The sequence below is a fragment of the Pogoniulus pusillus genome, chromosome 40 (assembly GCF_015220805.1).
Source record: "Pogoniulus pusillus isolate bPogPus1 chromosome 40, bPogPus1.pri, whole genome shotgun sequence".
In the NCBI taxonomy this organism is placed as follows: domain Eukaryota; kingdom Metazoa; phylum Chordata; class Aves; order Piciformes; family Lybiidae; genus Pogoniulus; species Pogoniulus pusillus.
In genome coordinates, this window is record NC_087303.1 from 3,874,397 (window position 1) to 3,891,305 (window position 16,909).

The 16,909-nt window shown below is 47.6% G+C and overlaps 1 protein-coding gene across 2 annotated transcripts; it reads left to right on the top strand.

Moving 5' to 3' along the window:
- Window positions 1-424: 424 nt before the first annotated feature.
- On the top strand, window positions 425-16,909 carry DHX8 (DEAH-box helicase 8). Of its 2 annotated transcripts, none has more exons than XM_064174080.1 (23): window positions 425-541; window positions 913-998; window positions 2,101-2,173; window positions 2,677-2,765; window positions 2,860-2,969; window positions 3,063-3,374; window positions 3,633-3,777; window positions 4,623-4,826; window positions 5,225-5,312; window positions 5,597-5,694; window positions 6,247-6,394; window positions 6,771-6,952; window positions 8,382-8,576; window positions 8,765-8,950; window positions 9,424-9,634; window positions 9,937-10,118; window positions 10,809-10,949; window positions 11,222-11,377; window positions 12,208-12,345; window positions 12,742-12,870; window positions 13,848-14,044; window positions 14,184-14,363; window positions 15,192-16,909. In XM_064174080.1, the coding sequence occupies exons 1-23, from the start codon at window positions 430-432 to the stop codon at window positions 15,409-15,411; spliced, it is 3,582 nt and encodes a 1,193-aa protein (XP_064030150.1). In that variant the 5' UTR covers window positions 425-429; the 3' UTR covers window positions 15,412-16,909. The 2 variants fall into 2 exon arrangements, with proteins under 2 accessions (XP_064030150.1, XP_064030151.1); XM_064174081.1 differs by having other exon boundaries at window positions 2,680-2,765.

Genomic DNA, 16,909 nt, shown 5'->3' on the forward strand with positions numbered 1-16,909 from the left:
GCCGCGGTTCGGTTCCTCTCTCCCGGCCGGGCGCCGCCGCGGTTCGGTTCCTCTCTCCCGGCCGGGCGCCGCCGCGGTTCGGTTCCTCTCTCCCGGCCGGGCGCCGCCGCGGTTCGGTTCCTCTCTCCCGGCCGGGCGCCGCCGCGGTTCCGCTCCTCTCCCGGCCGGGCGCCGCCGCCGTTCGGTTCCTCTCTCCCGGCCGGGCGCCGCCGCGGTTCCGTTCCTCTCCCGGCCGGGCGCCGCCGCGGTTCGGTTCCTCTCTCCCGGCCGGGCGCCGCCGCGATTCCGCTCCTCTCCCGACCGGGCGCCGCCGCTGGCCGTGGCCGTGGCCGTTCCCGCTGGGAGCTCCGCCTGCGCGCGGCCGCCCCGCCCCGGAAGCGGAAGCGGCGCCGGGTGCGCGCGTGCGCGCGCGTGCGGCAGGCAGGGGCCATGGCGGACCCGGCGGCGGTGGAGGAGCTTGCGAAGCTCGAGTACCTGTCGCTGGTCTCCAAGGTGTGCACCGAGCTAGACAATCACCTGGGCATCAACGACAAGGACCTCGGTGAGTAAGACGGGGCTCGGCCCGGCCGCTGTGAGTCTTTGTGGCGTCCTTGGGGTGTTTTGGGCCTGCCTGTTGTTGTGGCCGTTTCCGTGGGCCCGGACGCGCCTTGCCGCGGAGCTTTCCCAAGTCCGAAACCCTCATGACTTCTCCGCAAAAAAAACTTGCGAGCGGGAGAGCGCTTTGGTCTGGGCTCCCGCGCAAGGACTTGGAAACGAAGCCGCCGCTGCTGCCCGCAGTGCTGCCGCTTTTCCCTAGGTAGCTTGCTGGGCAGGGTGCTGCGGGGAGGACAGCTTTTATCTAGGTCTTACGCACTGACACAGCCTTGGTTTGGTCTAATTTCCTGCGTCCAATATTTTTTCTTTCTTCTGTAGCTGAATTTGTGATAAATCTCGCTGAGAAAAATGCTACATTTGACACCTTCAAAGCGGTTCTTCAAAAGAATGGTGCTGAGTTCACTGTAAGTGAGATCTGAACGTTGTTTATGTTTTCTTTTGGTAGAAACACAGTGGAGAAGAGGGAATATTTATTGGTTTTCTTCACCTGGAAATCTGTGTTGGTGCCATGATTAGATAGGGCTGGGTGCTAGGTTGGGGACTGGGTGATCTTGGAGGTCTCTTCCAACCCGGTTGATTCTGTGATTGGTCCTTGAATATTTTCTCGTTTCAAAATCTTTTATACTTTGAAGCTTTCTTTTGGGCACTTGAACTGTTTGTTTTCTCATTGAGCAAATAACATGTGGAAGAAACAGCCTTTGATTAGAGGCAAATGATCCCCATGTGCTGGGTAAATGAATTCATCAGAAAAGACTGCAGTTGGGTTAAATGGTGATTTAAATTAAGCTGAAGAGTCACTTAAATGAATGTATCCTATTTTTCAAGTTCGTTTTTCTGTGTCTTTTTAGGGTGTATTTGAAGTCTAGTGGTAACTCATAAAAATGGGCTTGCACTTTCAGAGCTGAGGTGCCTTTGTCCACCTAATAAACCTTCCCTTCTTCTTTCTAATCGTGAAAAAGTGATGCAGTTATTTTCTCTATTAAAATGTTCTGGAGCCCCCAACACAAGAAGGATGTGGAATTGTTAGAGCAAGTCCAGAGGAGGGCCATGAAGATGCTTAGAGGGCTGCAGCAGCTCTGCTGCGAGGACAGGCTGAGAGAGTTGAGGCTCTTTAGCCTGGAGAAGAGGTTTCAAGGAGACCTTATAGTGGCCTTCCAGTATGTGAAGTGGGTTACAGGAAGGCTGGGGAGGGACTATTGACAAGGTCTTGTAATGACAGGACAAAAGGTAATGGGTTTAAACTGGAAGAGGGGAAATTCAGACTGGATGTTAGGAAAGGGTTCTTTGCAGTGAGGGTGGTGAGGCACTGGCACAGGTTTCCTGGGGAGGTTGTGGCTGCTCCCTCCCTGGAGGTGTTCAAGGCCAGGTTGGATGAGGCCTTGAGCAACCTGTTGTAGTGGGAGGTGTCCCTGCCTATGGCAGGAGTTTGGAACTGGATGATCCTTGAGGTCTCTTCCAGCCTAAACCATTCTATGATTATAAAATCTCCTTTCCTTCTTTTTCCAGGATTCCCTTATTAGTAACCTGCTGCGTCTTATCCAGACCATGCGGCCGCCCCCAAAGCCATCTGCAAGCAGAGGTACACTAAATCCTGTCCCTTCTACCATTTTAGTGCAAAAAGAAAAACAAAACTCTTGTTCTTTTGTAGTTTTGGGTCATGTGTAATGATATCGATGCAGTTGTTCTTGTTTTAGAGGGTGGGGCTTTGCATCCTGTTGTTGCAGTGGGAGTCTGTTAGTGGATCTTTGCATCCTGTTGTTGCAGTGGGAGTCTGTTGGTGGATCTTTGCATCCCGTTGTTGCAGTGGGAGTCTGTTAGTGGTGGTAGACCAGCCAGGCTGTTCAGGTTCTAGAAATGTACTGAGTACATTTATTGAGTAGCTTTGTATTCACCAATTCACCAGATTCACCAATACTCAGAATTTTGTTCATGGGAGGGTAAAATTGTAACCCTTGAGTTGAGTCTCCAAAATCTGTATCAATCTTTGCACTCAGATTAAAGTTAAACTTCATATTCAGAACACTTCTCTCTCTTAAGTTCCTGGAGTTTTGATTACTTATTGTTTGTTTTAAATTGCAAAAGCAGAGACTGTTGTCAAGCCCAAGTCAGAGAAGGAAAAGCTGAAGGAGTTGTTTCCAGCCCTTTGCAGGCCAGACAATCCCAACATCAGGGTAAGGTCATAATTTATCCTGCGTTCCTTCTCAATGGGTTAATTCTCTGTGGCAGATGCTTTGTCAGCTCTCTAACAGAATGGCTCTCTTGCAGCACATGCTGGATGAAGATGATGTGAAAGTGGCAGCTGATGCACTTAAGGAGCTGGAAGCTCTGATGCCGAGTGCAGACAGGCAAGGCAAGCAGAGGAGCAGCGACCACCGGTAGGTTTTGGGGTGTGGGTCCTGCAGTTGCCATTGTTCTCTCACTGTTCTGCTGTGAGGTTTCACTGCAGGTGTGTGATGCTTGTTTGCCAGGGCAAAGAAAAAGAAGAGGAGCCGAAGCCGTAGCAGGGACAGAAAACGAAGGCACAGATCTCGCTCCAGGTCTCGTTCTAGAACTTGGGATAAGAACAGGAGCAAATCTAGATACCGGTCCCGGAGCAGGAGTCGGAGTCGCAGCAGGGACCGTAAGGATCGAGAGAAGCACCTTGAGAAGAGCAGCGAGAGATGGAGAGACAAGCACATAGACCGTCCGCCGCCCGAGGAGCCTTCCATCGGAGACATCTACAACGGCAAAGTCACAAGCATCATGCAGTTCGGGTGCTTTGTGCAGCTGGAGGGGCTGAGGTACGTTCTGGTGTTCACAGTGAGCCTGAGACGAGTATCTTAAAGAGGTTGAGGCTACAAGAAGCTGTGCTGGGTTCTGCTGCCAAAATGCAGATCTGATTCAGAAAAGTTAATTCCACAGCAGAGAATGTTCCTGGGAAAAGCAATTCGTGGATTTACTCAAATGATCAGTTGACAAAAAGCATTTCAATCTGGATTCTGAAGGACTGTTGGAGCAGTGATAACTTAAAACGTGTCCTGCCCCTTTTTTACCTGCAGGAAGCGTTGGGAGGGCCTGGTACACATCTCGGAACTTCGGAGAGAGGGACGGGTTGCCAATGTTGCTGATGTTGTGAGCAAAGGACAAAGAGTCAAAGTCAAAGTGTTATCCTTTACTGGATCCAAAACCAGCCTCAGCATGAAGGTAGGGAAGATGTTGTGTAGCGCTTGTAGAGTTTTTGGTGCCAGGTTTCTTTACAGGCCACACCTCTAAATGCTGTTGTTCTCTTTTTGATGACAGCCACTACATAGGATTGTGTGTTCTCTGTTCCCCTACTACGGGACTAGGGGGAACGGAGCAAAGCTGGGGGTGGGTAGATTTAGATTGGATGTGAGGAGGAAGTTCTTCAGCGTGGGAGTGGTGAGAGCCTGGAATGGGTTGCTCAGAGAGGTGGTTGAGGCCTCATCTGTGGAGATGTTTAAGGCCAGGCTTGATGAGGCTCTGGCCAACCTGATATAGGGTAGGGTGTAGGTGCCTCTGGCAGGGGGGCTGGAACTAGATGATCCTTGTGGTCACTTCTAACACTGACTGATTCTATGATTCTATTCTATGATTCTGTATCTGTTCCAGTGGGAGTTAAACACACAGCACTAACTCCAAAGTGGCTTATTACTGTTTAGTTATTTTCCATAGGCTCGTAGGTTCTTGGTTTTGATGTGATGTTATTAACAGCTCTCTGAACAGACCTGGTAGCTTAGTAACAATGGAAGCCTCAAGCTCTTGCCATTTGTCTTCCAGTGTGAGTGCAGCACTGTCAGGAAATCACTGCCAACACTGAGGCAGAGCAGAGCATTGCAGGCCTCTTCTTGTGCTTTCCTCACGTACCAGACCCACAGAATCCCATTTTTTATTTGGATGTTGTCAGCAGTGGTCTCTCTGAGAAACAGACTTTGCTGTGCTCTTGTGTTACCATTCTGCTAGTGCTGCTTGGTAAGAAGTGCAGCGTAGGTAGAGCTGTTCGATTAATCAGTCGAATCAATCTGATGCAGGACGTTGATCAAGACACTGGGGAAGACTTGAACCCAAACCGGAGGAGAAACCTGGTTGGAGAAACCAATGAAGAGACCTCCATGAGAAACCCAGACAGACCCAGTCACCTGTCCCTGGTGAATGCCCCAGAGGTGGAGGACGACAGCCTGGAACGGAAGCGCCTGACCCGAATTTCAGACCCAGAGAAATGGGAGATTAAACAGGTGTGGCTCTGTGTTCAGGGCAGCAGGGAGATCCTGAGCTAGGATATAGCTCTTGGTTTGTGTAACATTCCTTGCCTTTAAATTGTTGCCTTTGTGCAAGCTGGGACTTCTGCCTTGGTTTGAACTATGAAGTTAGTCCTGTTTTGAGCAGAAGGTTGGACCAGGTAATCTCCAGGGATCAGACCTGGGGGATCACGATCCTGATCTGGCAATATTTGAGTGACACCTGACTATCAGTGCAGTCTTGCCAGATTAAGCCAACTGTCTCACTGATGGCATTTAGAATACCTAAAGGACTAGAGACTGAATGACCTGCAGAGAGCTGTGCCAGGCTGTAGGCCTATTCCTTTATTCTGAAACCATAAATTCCATCCACATTGTGTTCATTCTCTTTGCAGATGATTGCAGCTAATGTGCTTTCCAAGGAAGAATTTCCTGACTTTGATGAGGAGACTGGGATCCTTCCTAAAGTTGATGATGAGGAAGGTAGTGTTTACAAGTGGTCTTACCGTTGTGTTTAAGCTCTTTGTTTCTGGATGTGTTTTGATTTGAAACAAGTGATAATGCAAGGGCATGTGAAGGGTCTCACAGTTTGCTGTTACCTGAAATGTTGGAACCAGGCTTGCTCTAGCCTTATTGTTAGTGGCAGCTGAGTGTGCCCTGGCTGTGTGTTTGTATTTGTGGTGGTTTTGCTTTTAAAACTTCATCATCAGGAAGGACATGAAAGGTGTTTTAATAGGAAAGTTAAAATTATCTCTTGTGGATTTTAGATGAGGACCTTGAGATTGAGTTAGTTGAAGAAGAGCCACCATTCCTTCGAGGTCACACTAAACAGAGCATGGATATGAGCCCTATCAAAATAGTAAAGGTAAGAGGTTTCCAGAACTAATCCCAGTATGCTTATTTAATTTTTATTTGATAGTTTAGCACCCAGTTTAGCAATATTTGATAGTTTAGCAACCAGTTTTTCACTTGGATGTTACTGAGAGCCTGGAAAATGTTACCACTGAATTAAAGATCCTTTCTGTACTTCTAAAGGTTGATTCTCACTTAGTGGTGACAGGAAAATGGAATAATGAAACCCCAACACACGTTAGCCTGCAGCAGCAGCCACTTCACATAGCTTTGTTAGAATAAGCTTTTCTGTTCTGCTTTCTCTTACCTTTTGAAAGTGGAAAGTGGTAGAGAAGTACTTCTCATGGGTTGTGCCTGTAATCCTTCTGAATGGAGCATGTAGGAATGCCCTATGCTGCTGATGACTGTGGAAGTTCATGAAGTTAGGCTAACTGAAATATCAAATGGATAAAATGTTAACATATTTTAAAGCACCTGCAGAGGACACTTTCAAAGGCCAGTGGTGAGAGAGAGGTAGCTGAAGGATTGGGAGTGCTCGAAATCTTAGCCTTTTTTAATTTTCCAGAATCCAGATGGTTCCTTGTCCCAGGCTGCAATGATGCAGAGTGCTTTAGCTAAAGAAAGAAGAGAACTTAAGCAAGCCCAGAGAGAAGCGGAGATGGACTCTATCCCCATGGGACTCAACACACACTGGGTGGATCCTCTCCCTGATGGTATGTCCAAGCACATCTTACTGTGACCTCTGCCTTGTTTGTGATTGCTGAGCAACCCAGGAGAGATGTATTGATACCATTTGTGTGTTTTGCTATGAATGGGGGAAGGGAAAATTCTTTGCTACTGATGTGGCAGTAGGAATGCTCAGGGAACCGTGCAGGATACCCTGCTGTCCATCCAGGATGCATTGCTAAAGCTTCAGTGGATGGTGAAGCAGTTTTTCACATGGGAGTTAATGTAGTGCTGGGGTATATGTGTAAGAACTTACAGATACTTCAGCACACAAGTACTGGGTGGGGGTACAGCAGGAGTGGGGGGCATGTGGGACACCACGGTGTGAACCCAGCTGTAGCAGTGAAGTGGTTTCTGTTGTAGTGGATGGAAGACAAATAGCTGCTAACATGCGAGGAATTGGGATGATGCCCAATGATATCCCGGAGTGGAAGAAGCATGCATTTGGTGGCAACAAAGCTTCTTATGGGAAGAAGACCCAGCTTTCCATCATTGAGCAGAGAGAGAGTCTGCCTATCTTCAGACTGAAGGAGCAGCTGATACAGGTAAGACTCTCGAAACAGCACTCTTTGTGCAAGCAGAGATTTGAAAGAAAGGTTCTTGGTTCATCTTGTTCATAGGTGAACAGTTACATGATAAGAAGGGCTGAGATGTAGTTTGGAATGATTATTTTAAAGGATTAGATATCTACCCTCAGCAAGCTCAGGAAGTGTGGGATGGAAGAGCCCGCAGTGAGGTGGATTAGGAACTGGTTACAAGACAGAGTTCGAAGTGTGGTGATCAATGGTGCCAAGTCCAGCTGGAGAGCTGTAATCCCCCAGGGGTCAGTGCTGGGTCCAGTCCTGTTCAACATCTTCATCAATGACATTGAGGGCACGGAGTATCTGCTCAGCAGGTTTGCTGGTGACACCAAACTGGGAGGCTTAGCTGATACAGCTAAAGGCTGTGTGGCCATCCAGCGAGACCTGGACAGACAGAGTTGGGCACAGAGGAACCAAATGAGGTTCAACAAGGACAAGTGCAGAGTCCTGCACCTGGGGAGGAATAATAAACTGTAGCAGTACAGGCTGGGAGGTGATCTGCTGGAGAGCAGCCCTGTGGAGAGGAACCTGGGAGTTCTGGTGGATAAGAAGTTAACTATGGCACAGCAGTGTGCCCTTGTGGCCAAGAAGGCCAGCGAGATCTTGGGGTGTATTAGGAAGAGTGTGTCCAGCAGATCAAGGGAAGTTCTCCTTCCCCTCTGCCCTGGTGAGACCACATCTTGAACACTGTGTTCAGTTTTGGGCTCCCCAGTTTAAGAGGGACAGAGATCTTCTAGAGAGGTACCAGTGGAGGGCTACAAGGATGATGAGGGCACTGGAGCACTGCCTGATGAGGAGTGGTTGAGGGACCTGGGACTCTAGTTTGGAGAACAGAAGACTGAGAAGGGATTTAATCAATGTTTATAAACACCTGAGGGCCAGTCAGGAGAGAGGGGACAGGCTCTGCTCACTGCTCCCTGGGATAGGACAAAGCAGTGGATGTAAGCTGCAGCACAGGAGGTTCCACCTCAACTCAAGGGGGAACTTCTTTACTGTAAGGGTCCCGGAGCACTGGCACAGGCTGCCCAGAGAGGTTGTGGAGTCTCCTTCCCTGGAGACTGTCAAGACTGGATGTGTTCTTCTGATCTGTGCTACCTGCTCTGGCAGGGGGGTTGGACTGGATGATCTCCTTAGATCCCTTTCAACCCCTAATATCCTGTGATCCTGTGACCCTTAAATCTCCGGATGTTTACTGACATGAGTCAGAACTGAAGCTAGGCTCATGTTGGTAAGGGATGAGTCAGCTAATGGATCTGAGTTTGACTTGCTGAGTTAAGAGCACTGGCCCAGGTCAGCTGGAGCTCAGTCTAGTCTTGGATACACTGTGGTGGTTGTGTTTGTTTGCTTTTTGGTTTTAAATCTTGACAAGTATGTCTGTTATGGCCTTTTCTAGGCTGTGCATGACAATCAGATTCTGATTGTTATTGGAGAGACAGGATCTGGGAAGACAACACAGATTACCCAGTACCTGGCTGAGGCAGGGTACACGTCAAGAGGCAAGATTGGATGTACTCAGCCCCGCAGAGTGGCTGCCATGTCTGTTGCAAAGAGGGTGTCAGAAGAATTTGGTTGCTGCTTGGGACAAGAGGTGAGTTTCCATGCTGAAGGATGTACCAAAATAACCACGAGGAAAAGTAGGAAAGATCAGTACTGGAGCTAGTGTGTTGTGTGTCTGCTTCCTTGTCTGTAGTGCAAACGTGAGCAGTCAAACTGGGAGTTAATGGTGCTGGTAACTTCATTCTGCAGTTTCAGTTTCTGTTCAACTTCTCTGTCTAGGTTGGCTACACCATTCGATTTGAGGACTGCACCAGCCCTGAGACTGTCATCAAATACATGACAGATGGGATGTTGTTGAGGGAGTGTCTCATAGATCCTGATCTGACCCAGTATGCCATTATCATGTTGGATGAAGCCCACGAGAGGACCATACATACAGATGTGCTCTTTGGACTTCTGAAGAAGGTAATGCAGCAGCTGATGTTTATTATTGCTGTGTGGAACATGCAGAGAAAGGCAGAGCCACACAGGTTCATCCCTGTGCTCCGAGAGCTTCTTCTGAAGCAAAGCAGATGCTTGTAAGGGTTTGTAGCCCAGAGTTTTGTGAGATGAGCCTGTGTGAAGACAAAGGAAACACAATTGAGCAGAAACAGTGACAATTCACAGTCCAGGATGCTTGCAATGATGGATGAGCAGAGGATTTTTCTTGCTTTGCACTTCCTTCTCTGGCAGAGGCTTTCTGGAGGTGGTTCTGCTAAAAAGAGTTTGAAATCTGACCTCAGCAGTCAATGTTTTTGACTTCTGTTAACTGGGATGAGCTGCTCCTCTACTCTGACATTAAGCCACATGGTGTTACTGGTTGTATTTCTCAGGCTTAAGTGCCAGGTGCAAATAGTCCCAGAGGCAGTAAATGACTTGAACTTTCCATCCTCTTGCAGACGGTGCAGAAGCGGCAGGACATGAAGCTGATCGTGACATCGGCGACCCTGGATGCTGTGAAGTTCTCTCAGTACTTCTATGAAGCACCAATCTTCACAATTCCTGGCAGGACATACCCAGTAGAAATTCTATACACAAAAGAGCCAGAAACAGATTATTTAGATGCCAGTCTGATTACAGTAATGCAAATCCACTTAACAGAGCCACCAGGTGAGTAGAGTATGGTGTATGATTATTGGTGATCCAAGGACTCTGGGATTCTGTGTTAGTAGCATGAGCAGGACAATCTTAGCACTGTCCTCTTATTTGTTTGTGAATACAGTAGGCCAAAAGCTGAAAATAGTGGGTGAAAGTGAAGTGTAATGCTTCTGGCTAAGAGTTGCTGCTTAGGGCCCAGCAAAAGTTGGAGATCCCTCTTTATTTAGAAAAGGTGGGGTATGGAAATATGGTAATGGAGGAGTTGTACTGAACAGAACTGATTCTGTGAGTGGTTTTATTTTCTCCCTCTGCAGGTGACATTTTAGTGTTTCTAACTGGCCAGGAAGAGATTGACACTGCCTGTGAAATCCTCTATGAGAGGATGAAATCTCTAGGACCTGATGTTCCAGAGTTAATTATCCTACCAGTATATTCAGCTTTACCCAGTGAAATGCAGACCAGGATCTTTGACCCAGCCCCTCCAGGGAGCAGAAAGGTAAGGGTGGCTAAGTGCAGCTTCATATTCTGCTAGACAATTTTGCTAGTGGCTGTACGGTACCATTAATCCTGCTAATCAGACTTGGCAGGATTTTTAGCACTTCTGATTCTGTTAAACTTGAGACAAAATGCTGTAGTTTTGCAGGTGTCTTACTTGTAGCTCAGAGCAGGTGTTTGGTCGTGTACGTGGCTGTGGGTGATATGTAGACATCTGCTGTAGCAGACCTCTATGTGGAGTGTTTCTGCTGAGGTTTGTGATGCTGCTTTTAAAGGATATCAACTTCAGTGAAATCTCAATACAGCTGTTGTTGTGTGGATGGATGGACATTTCCTACCACACAGCAGGTAAATAGGAAGAGATTCCCTGGAAGAGTATTTCTAAATATGGACTGTGAGTGGCTGAAATCCTCACTGAAGTCAGTTCAGTGTGCTATGAAATTTAAAGTGAACTTTCACTTGCCTGTAATTAGGGACTTCTGTCATGCTCTTTGCCCATATTGCCCAAATCTAATCCAAAAGTAAATACTTCAAACCTGTCCACTGTTGACTGTAGCTAATACTTGTTTTGGTTTCTCCTTTTGATGCTAAATTGATAGCTGCATTGATAACAGACTACCTGTATCATGCCACATGCATTGTTTGACTTGGCAGCCAGGCAGAGCTGATGCTGAATCAAACTCGTTTGCAGGTTGTCATCGCCACAAACATTGCTGAGACCTCTCTGACTATTGATGGGATCTATTATGTGGTGGATCCTGGCTTTGTGAAGCAGAAAGTCTATAACTCCAAGACTGGGATTGACCAGCTGGTTGTTACCCCCATTTCACAGGTAGGCATTCTGGGTTTAACTTCTTGCCTTCCTTCTAGTCCTGCATCTGGGTGATGTGGTGTCAGCAAAGTGAGACAATGATAAAACCACATTCTCGAGAGCTTGCTGAAACTGCTGCAGTCTGTGCCCTGGGAATGTGTTCTCTGCTGTGTCCACTTGGAAATCTCTTTCTATTGGTGCAGATGACATGGTGAATAGTTTAATCATTTGAATGTATTTGCCACCTGTGCCTGCTTGCACCTGGTCACTGAGGTGCCTTGTTTACCTTTTAGGCTCAAGCCAAGCAGCGAGCAGGAAGGGCTGGGAGGACGGGGCCAGGAAAATGCTACAGGCTGTATACAGAGCGCGCTTACCGGGATGAAATGCTGACCACCAACGTGCCTGAAATCCAGAGGACAAATCTGGCCAGCACAGTGCTTTCCCTGAAGGTGAGCATTTCATCAGCTTGTAGCAAGCCAGCATGATTGCAGATGTTTCAGCAGATGAGTCTCTACCTTCATGAGCCTCGTGAGCTACTACTGAAATTTCAGATCGTTGTAGTGAGCAGGGATGTTTTGGAAGGGAAATGGTATTGAATACAGTTCTCAGGCACTGAGTTGCTCCTATGTTATTCTGTTGAGGGTTACACTGTTGAATATCCAACTAAGTAACAAGTCTCAGCTGCACAGAACAGGTACTTGCAGGAGTTTTGAGGACCAGAAGTCTTTATGGGCACACACTTGCTACCTAAGGTGTGTGTCTGTTCTGAACAGGTAAAGCATACTGGTTTGAAGTGGATTTTGATCTTCAAACACACCTATCTTCTAAGGATGTCCACAAACTTAACCTAACCCATCTGGGGAAGCTGCTGCCTTTCCCCCTTTCTGGGAATGGGGAGAGGTGGAGACACATTTGGTCTCCATATTTAGACCCTTGGAGCTGTCAGGCCGCACTAGTTGACAAGGCAGGAAATTCTCCAACCCAGCATTTAGCCTGAGTGTTTGTTTGCCTGAATCATCTGCTTGAGAGATATATGGAATGGCACCGGAGTGGAATACTTCCTGGTGGGTGAAAGCCATGGGGCAGTGCAGAGTGTCTCAAGAGTAGAAATACAGCCATGTGTTCTGGCTGTGGTTACAGCCAGGGTACAGACATGAGGCTCTGGAGTTGTGTAGAGTTCTGCAGTCCCTCATTGTTTGATGGTTTTATATCTGTTGCTGGAGTTTGGTGTTTTCCTTCTCGGTGTTAAGTTGGATTTTTTCTCCCTCCCTCTGTTCAGGCCATGGGCATCAATGATTTGCTCTCCTTTGACTTTATGGATGCTCCCCCAATGGAAACTCTTATAACCGCCATGGAGCAGCTGTACACCCTGGGGGCTCTGGATGATGAGGGACTGCTCACTCGACTTGGGCGCAGGGTAGGCAAACCAGAACACTTCTTAACACTGCCTGGCCTGCAGATACTTGACATGAGAGAAGTTGCAGCAGAGCTTGCCCAATGCTGTTGGGTTTCTGTTCCTGTTCTCAGTGGTATTGGTACTTTTTACTTTGCTGTACCTGTGTTTTAAGGAGCAGCTGCTCTTTCTCCTTATAAAGTTACTTGTAACGGCTTAAAAAGCTTTTCTCTAAGTATTGAGATATTCTTGTGATAGTGAATATAGACAATTTGTTTTATATGAGTACAGTTATCTTGTGCAAAGCACAGTGCTTTGGAAAGGAAGCATGGAAGAAAGGGCATTTCTCTTTTGCACTGGCAGAACCCCAGATTTTTTTCCCGAGGTGTTGCAGAATGTCCTGAAACATGTTTCTTGCAGATGGCAGAATTCCCCTTGGAGCCAATGTTGTGTAAGATGCTGATCATGTCTGTACACCTGGGATGCAGTGAGGAAATGCTGACCATAGTCTCCATGCTGTCTGTGCAGAATGTGTTCTACAGGCCAAAGGTAAGAGATGCACTAAGGGGCAGCAGTGTAACAGGTGGGGTGCTCATGGTGTGTCTGCCTCAGGTGTTAGAGAGTGAACATATTTGCCAGAAGCAGCTTGGAGCTTGGTTAGACTCCTTGTTCATATATTTCTGATGTACCTTTTGGTCCTGGTGACCTTTATAGGCTGGGGACAGAGTGGCTGGAGAGCAGCCAGGAGGAATGGGACCTGGGGGTACTGGTAGATAGTAGGTTGAACATGAGCCAGCAGTGTGCCCAGGTGGCCAAGAGAGTCAGTGGCATCCTGTATCAGGAACAGTGTGGCCAGCAGGACAAGAGAGGTTATTCTTCCCTTATACTCAGCACTGGTCAGGCCACACCTTGAGTACTGTGTCCAGTTCTGGACTCCTCAATTCAAGAGAGATGTTGAGGTACTGGAATGTGTCCAGAGAAGGGCAGCAAAGCTGGTGAGGGGCCTGGAACACAAACCCTATGAGGAGAGGCTGAGGCAGCTGGGGGTGTGCAGGCTGGAGAAGAGGAGGCTCAGGGGTGATTTCATTGCTGCCTACAACTACCTGAAGGGAGGCTGTAGTCAGGTGGGGTTGGTTTCTTCTCCCAGGCAACCAGCAACAGAACAAGGGGACACAGTCTCAAGTTGTGCTGGGGGAGGTCTAGGAATGGACTGCCAGGGAGGTGGTGGAGTCTCTATCCCTGGAGGTGTTCAAGAAAAAGCCTGGATAAGGCACTTAGTGCCATGGTTTGGTTGCATGGATAGGGCTGGGTGGTAGGTTGGACTGGATGATCTTGAAGGTCTCTTCCAACTTAGTTGATTCTGTAACTGTCTAGTCTTTAGTCACTCTCTGGTCAGAATTTGGTGCCTGTTTCTTGGTAGATTTCAGAAGTCAGGTTATGAGTGAGAAGCAGCTCACATCCCTCATGTTGCACAAGGAGTGTTTTTACAACATAGATACCTGTTTGATACATGTTTTATGTGTTAGGATAAACAAGCACTTGCTGATCAAAAGAAAGCCAAGTTCCATCAGACAGAAGGTGACCACCTCACTCTCCTGGCTGTTTACAACTCCTGGAAGAACAACAAGTTTTCAAACCCCTGGTGCTATGAAAACTTCATCCAAGCCCGATCCTTGCGCAGGGCTCAGGACATCCGCAAGCAGATGTTGGGCATCATGGACAGGTCAGCATGTGGAGAGACTAACAGTGACTCTTGGCAGTGTCCTGACACTAAACCATTTGCTGGTCTGATGTTGGTAGCTGCACCCAAACCTCTGGGGAACTGTCATTTATTTTTTTTCTCTCTGACTCTTGTCGAGCAGGCACAAACTGGATGTGGTGTCCTGTGGGAAGGCAACAGTTCGAGTCCAGAAAGCCATCTGCAGTGGCTTCTTCCGAAATGCAGCCAAGAAGGATCCCCAGGAGGGGTATCGGACACTCATTGATCAGCAGGTGGTCTACATCCACCCATCCAGTGCTCTCTTCAACAGGCAGCCAGAGTGGTAAGGAGAACACCATCCCCTGCTTTTCTGTTTCAGTTCCGACATCACAGCTGAAAAGGTTCTGGTGTGCACTCCTTATGCAGCACAGATGGAAGTGTAGCTGCTGGTTTCTCAATGAGCACAGTGAGAGAGGTTTGAAGTCTGGTTTTGGCTCTTCTGTGCCTGTTCAAAGACGAGACTGACCTCTGAGCCAAGGCTTGGTGTTGTGAGACATTCGGTGGAGCGCTATGGGAAAATGTCTCTTCACCAATATAGCTAGATGGTCAAATCCCCTTTATTTCCATGATGCAGTGACTTATATGCATTCTAGCAAGAGGCATGCTCCACCAAGATTGGTTACAGTCAGAGGGTCCAGAGTTACATGTAAGGCGTGCATAGGTTAGCTTATCACAACATTCTAAGGGTCAGCCTCCATCACCACCCACTCCAGCCCCTTTGGTTATTTAGTCTCTGCCCACTGCAGCTGTGTGTGGGGTGCTCAGTTGTTTACAGCTCGATTTCCTGGGCTAGCAGGGCTCCCAAGGACGTTCTCAGCGCAGGTTGCTCATGTTTATAAATTTATGTCCTCGGCTGGTGAGAAATTCTTCCACAGCTTGGCCTGAATCCTGCAGTTCTATGTTTCTGTGTTTTGGAAGGGAGTAAAAATCCTGAGGGTTGCAGGGGATGGGAGATGAGAGAGGGAGAGATTATTTTAAATAGAAGCTGTTCTGAAGAGGAACTAGAGCAGTCATGAAGCAGGAGAGGAAAAGGTGGATGGCTCTTTTGGAGCATGTCTTGAAGCCTTTGTGTGGGAAAACCATTCCCTAAAGCTGCTGTGCTCTTTGGCAGGGTGGTGTATCATGAGCTGGTGCTGACCACCAAGGAGTACATGCGTGAAGTGACCACTATAGATCCTCGCTGGCTGGTGGAGTTTGCTCCAGCTTTCTTCAAGGTTTCTGACCCAACCAAGCTGAGCAAACAGAAGAAGCAGCAGCGGCTGGAGCCTCTGTACAATCGCTACGAGGAGCCCAACGCCTGGAGGATCTCGCGGGCCTTCAGGCGGCGCTGAGCCTGCTCCTTACCCACTTTGTGTCTGGGGGGCTCTGATTGCTGCACTGGTGAAAATGCTTCCTGAAAGGAGACTCTGCCGATTCTGGTCTAGCCAAGGCACAACAAGCGTTCTGGGAGCAAAGACACAAGGGGGCGATGCCTGCTCGTGTCTGTGCCTCTTAGGTTCCACAGCTGCCTGGCCACTGTCCTGGGTCTCCTCAGTGTATTGCATCATTTCAGCGATGGTTCTTGAAGTGCTTCTTTAGTCATTCCACTCTTAAGAGGCAAAACCAAAGACTCATAAATCTGGCCACTGAGCAACAACAAAAAGATAAAGAATAAAGATTGTCAACTGAATCACGTTCTGATCTGCCAGACAAATAGGGGCTGGAATAGTTTGTTTCTTTACTCTGCCAGAAGGGGTCTATTTCTATTTATACTCTTGGTCAGTGGCTGGTATTTGGGAGCTGCCAGTTCTCCATTTTTGCTGTTTTATGCATTTTCCTGCTGAGTGTAGCTACTTCAGCTTTTCTGAGAGTCATCTGTGGTGAGATGTTTAGTATCTGTGGCTTTGAGTAAGGCAGAAGAGATCCCTTGAAATGCAGGTGAAATGTTAGTTCTGCTTGGACAGTGGCCCAGGTCAGACTGCAGTCTGTATCCTTCCTCACCATCTCCTGCGTGCTGAAGGCTCCTATGTCAAATGGTAATTAACCACATCCAGGCTGTCTCTGGACTAAAGTGGTTGCAGATGTTTAGACTTTCTATACACTGTGGTGTGTTTTATTTCCACTTAGGATGTTTGGTGACATCACAGCTAGTGATGGCATTTTTTTTCAGTAGAATATGCTCCTACAGCTGAAATACTGTAAAGCTTTGTCTAACAGTTCCCCTTTTGCAGAGAAACTGACCAGTCTCTGCTCTGTCGTGCTGCACATACTTGTAAATGATTTATTTTCTGCTGCAAACACATGAAACTTATTTGACTCCATAACTCCAGATATTTTAATTCCCCCTCCCCTGCCCAAAGCTGAGGCATTTGCTGGAACTGTTGGGATGAGGAGAATGGAGTTGGCTGGTTGGTTTGTGAAGGAGCTATATTGGAAATGTGGCTGTGTACAGAGGTTGGCAGAGCTGTTGTAGATACTGGTTTATTATGTTCTATAAATGCCCTGAGCTGTTCTGTGGCTTCACATCTTTAGAGTGAAATAGAATAGAAAGTTTTTAAGTTTGGAGCTGTGTTTTTGTTATGGCATTAGGCAGAGAAGGTTGTCTTGTTGGATACTTTTCCAAGCATATTTTCCTTCCACAAACTCTGCAGCTGTATCTGTTACTATTTTCTATGAAAATTTGCACTTGACTTTGGAAAGTCAGATGTGAGAGATGTGCACAGTGAAGGTCCCAGCTGTACAGCACTGGTCTGAGATATTTCTGCTTCAGATTTGGTTTTACACCTCCAATGTAGCCTCTTTCTGACTTGTGGTAGGGGAAAATGCATCAACAGAGAGTATTTTAAGTGA

Bases quoted from the DNA above. Each gene is read 5' to 3' on its own strand.
- DHX8 (XM_064174080.1), top strand. From the start codon at position 430: ATGGCGGACCCGGCGGCGGTGGAGGAGCTTGCGAAGCTCGAGTACCTG. The intron at 2,174-2,676 runs GTACACTAAATC...AAATTGCAAAAG, and splicing joins AAAGCCATCTGCAAGCAGAG to CAGAGACTGTTGTCAAGCCC. The intron at 2,970-3,062 runs GTAGGTTTTGGG...CTTGTTTGCCAG, and splicing joins CAGAGGAGCAGCGACCACCG to GGCAAAGAAAAAGAAGAGGA.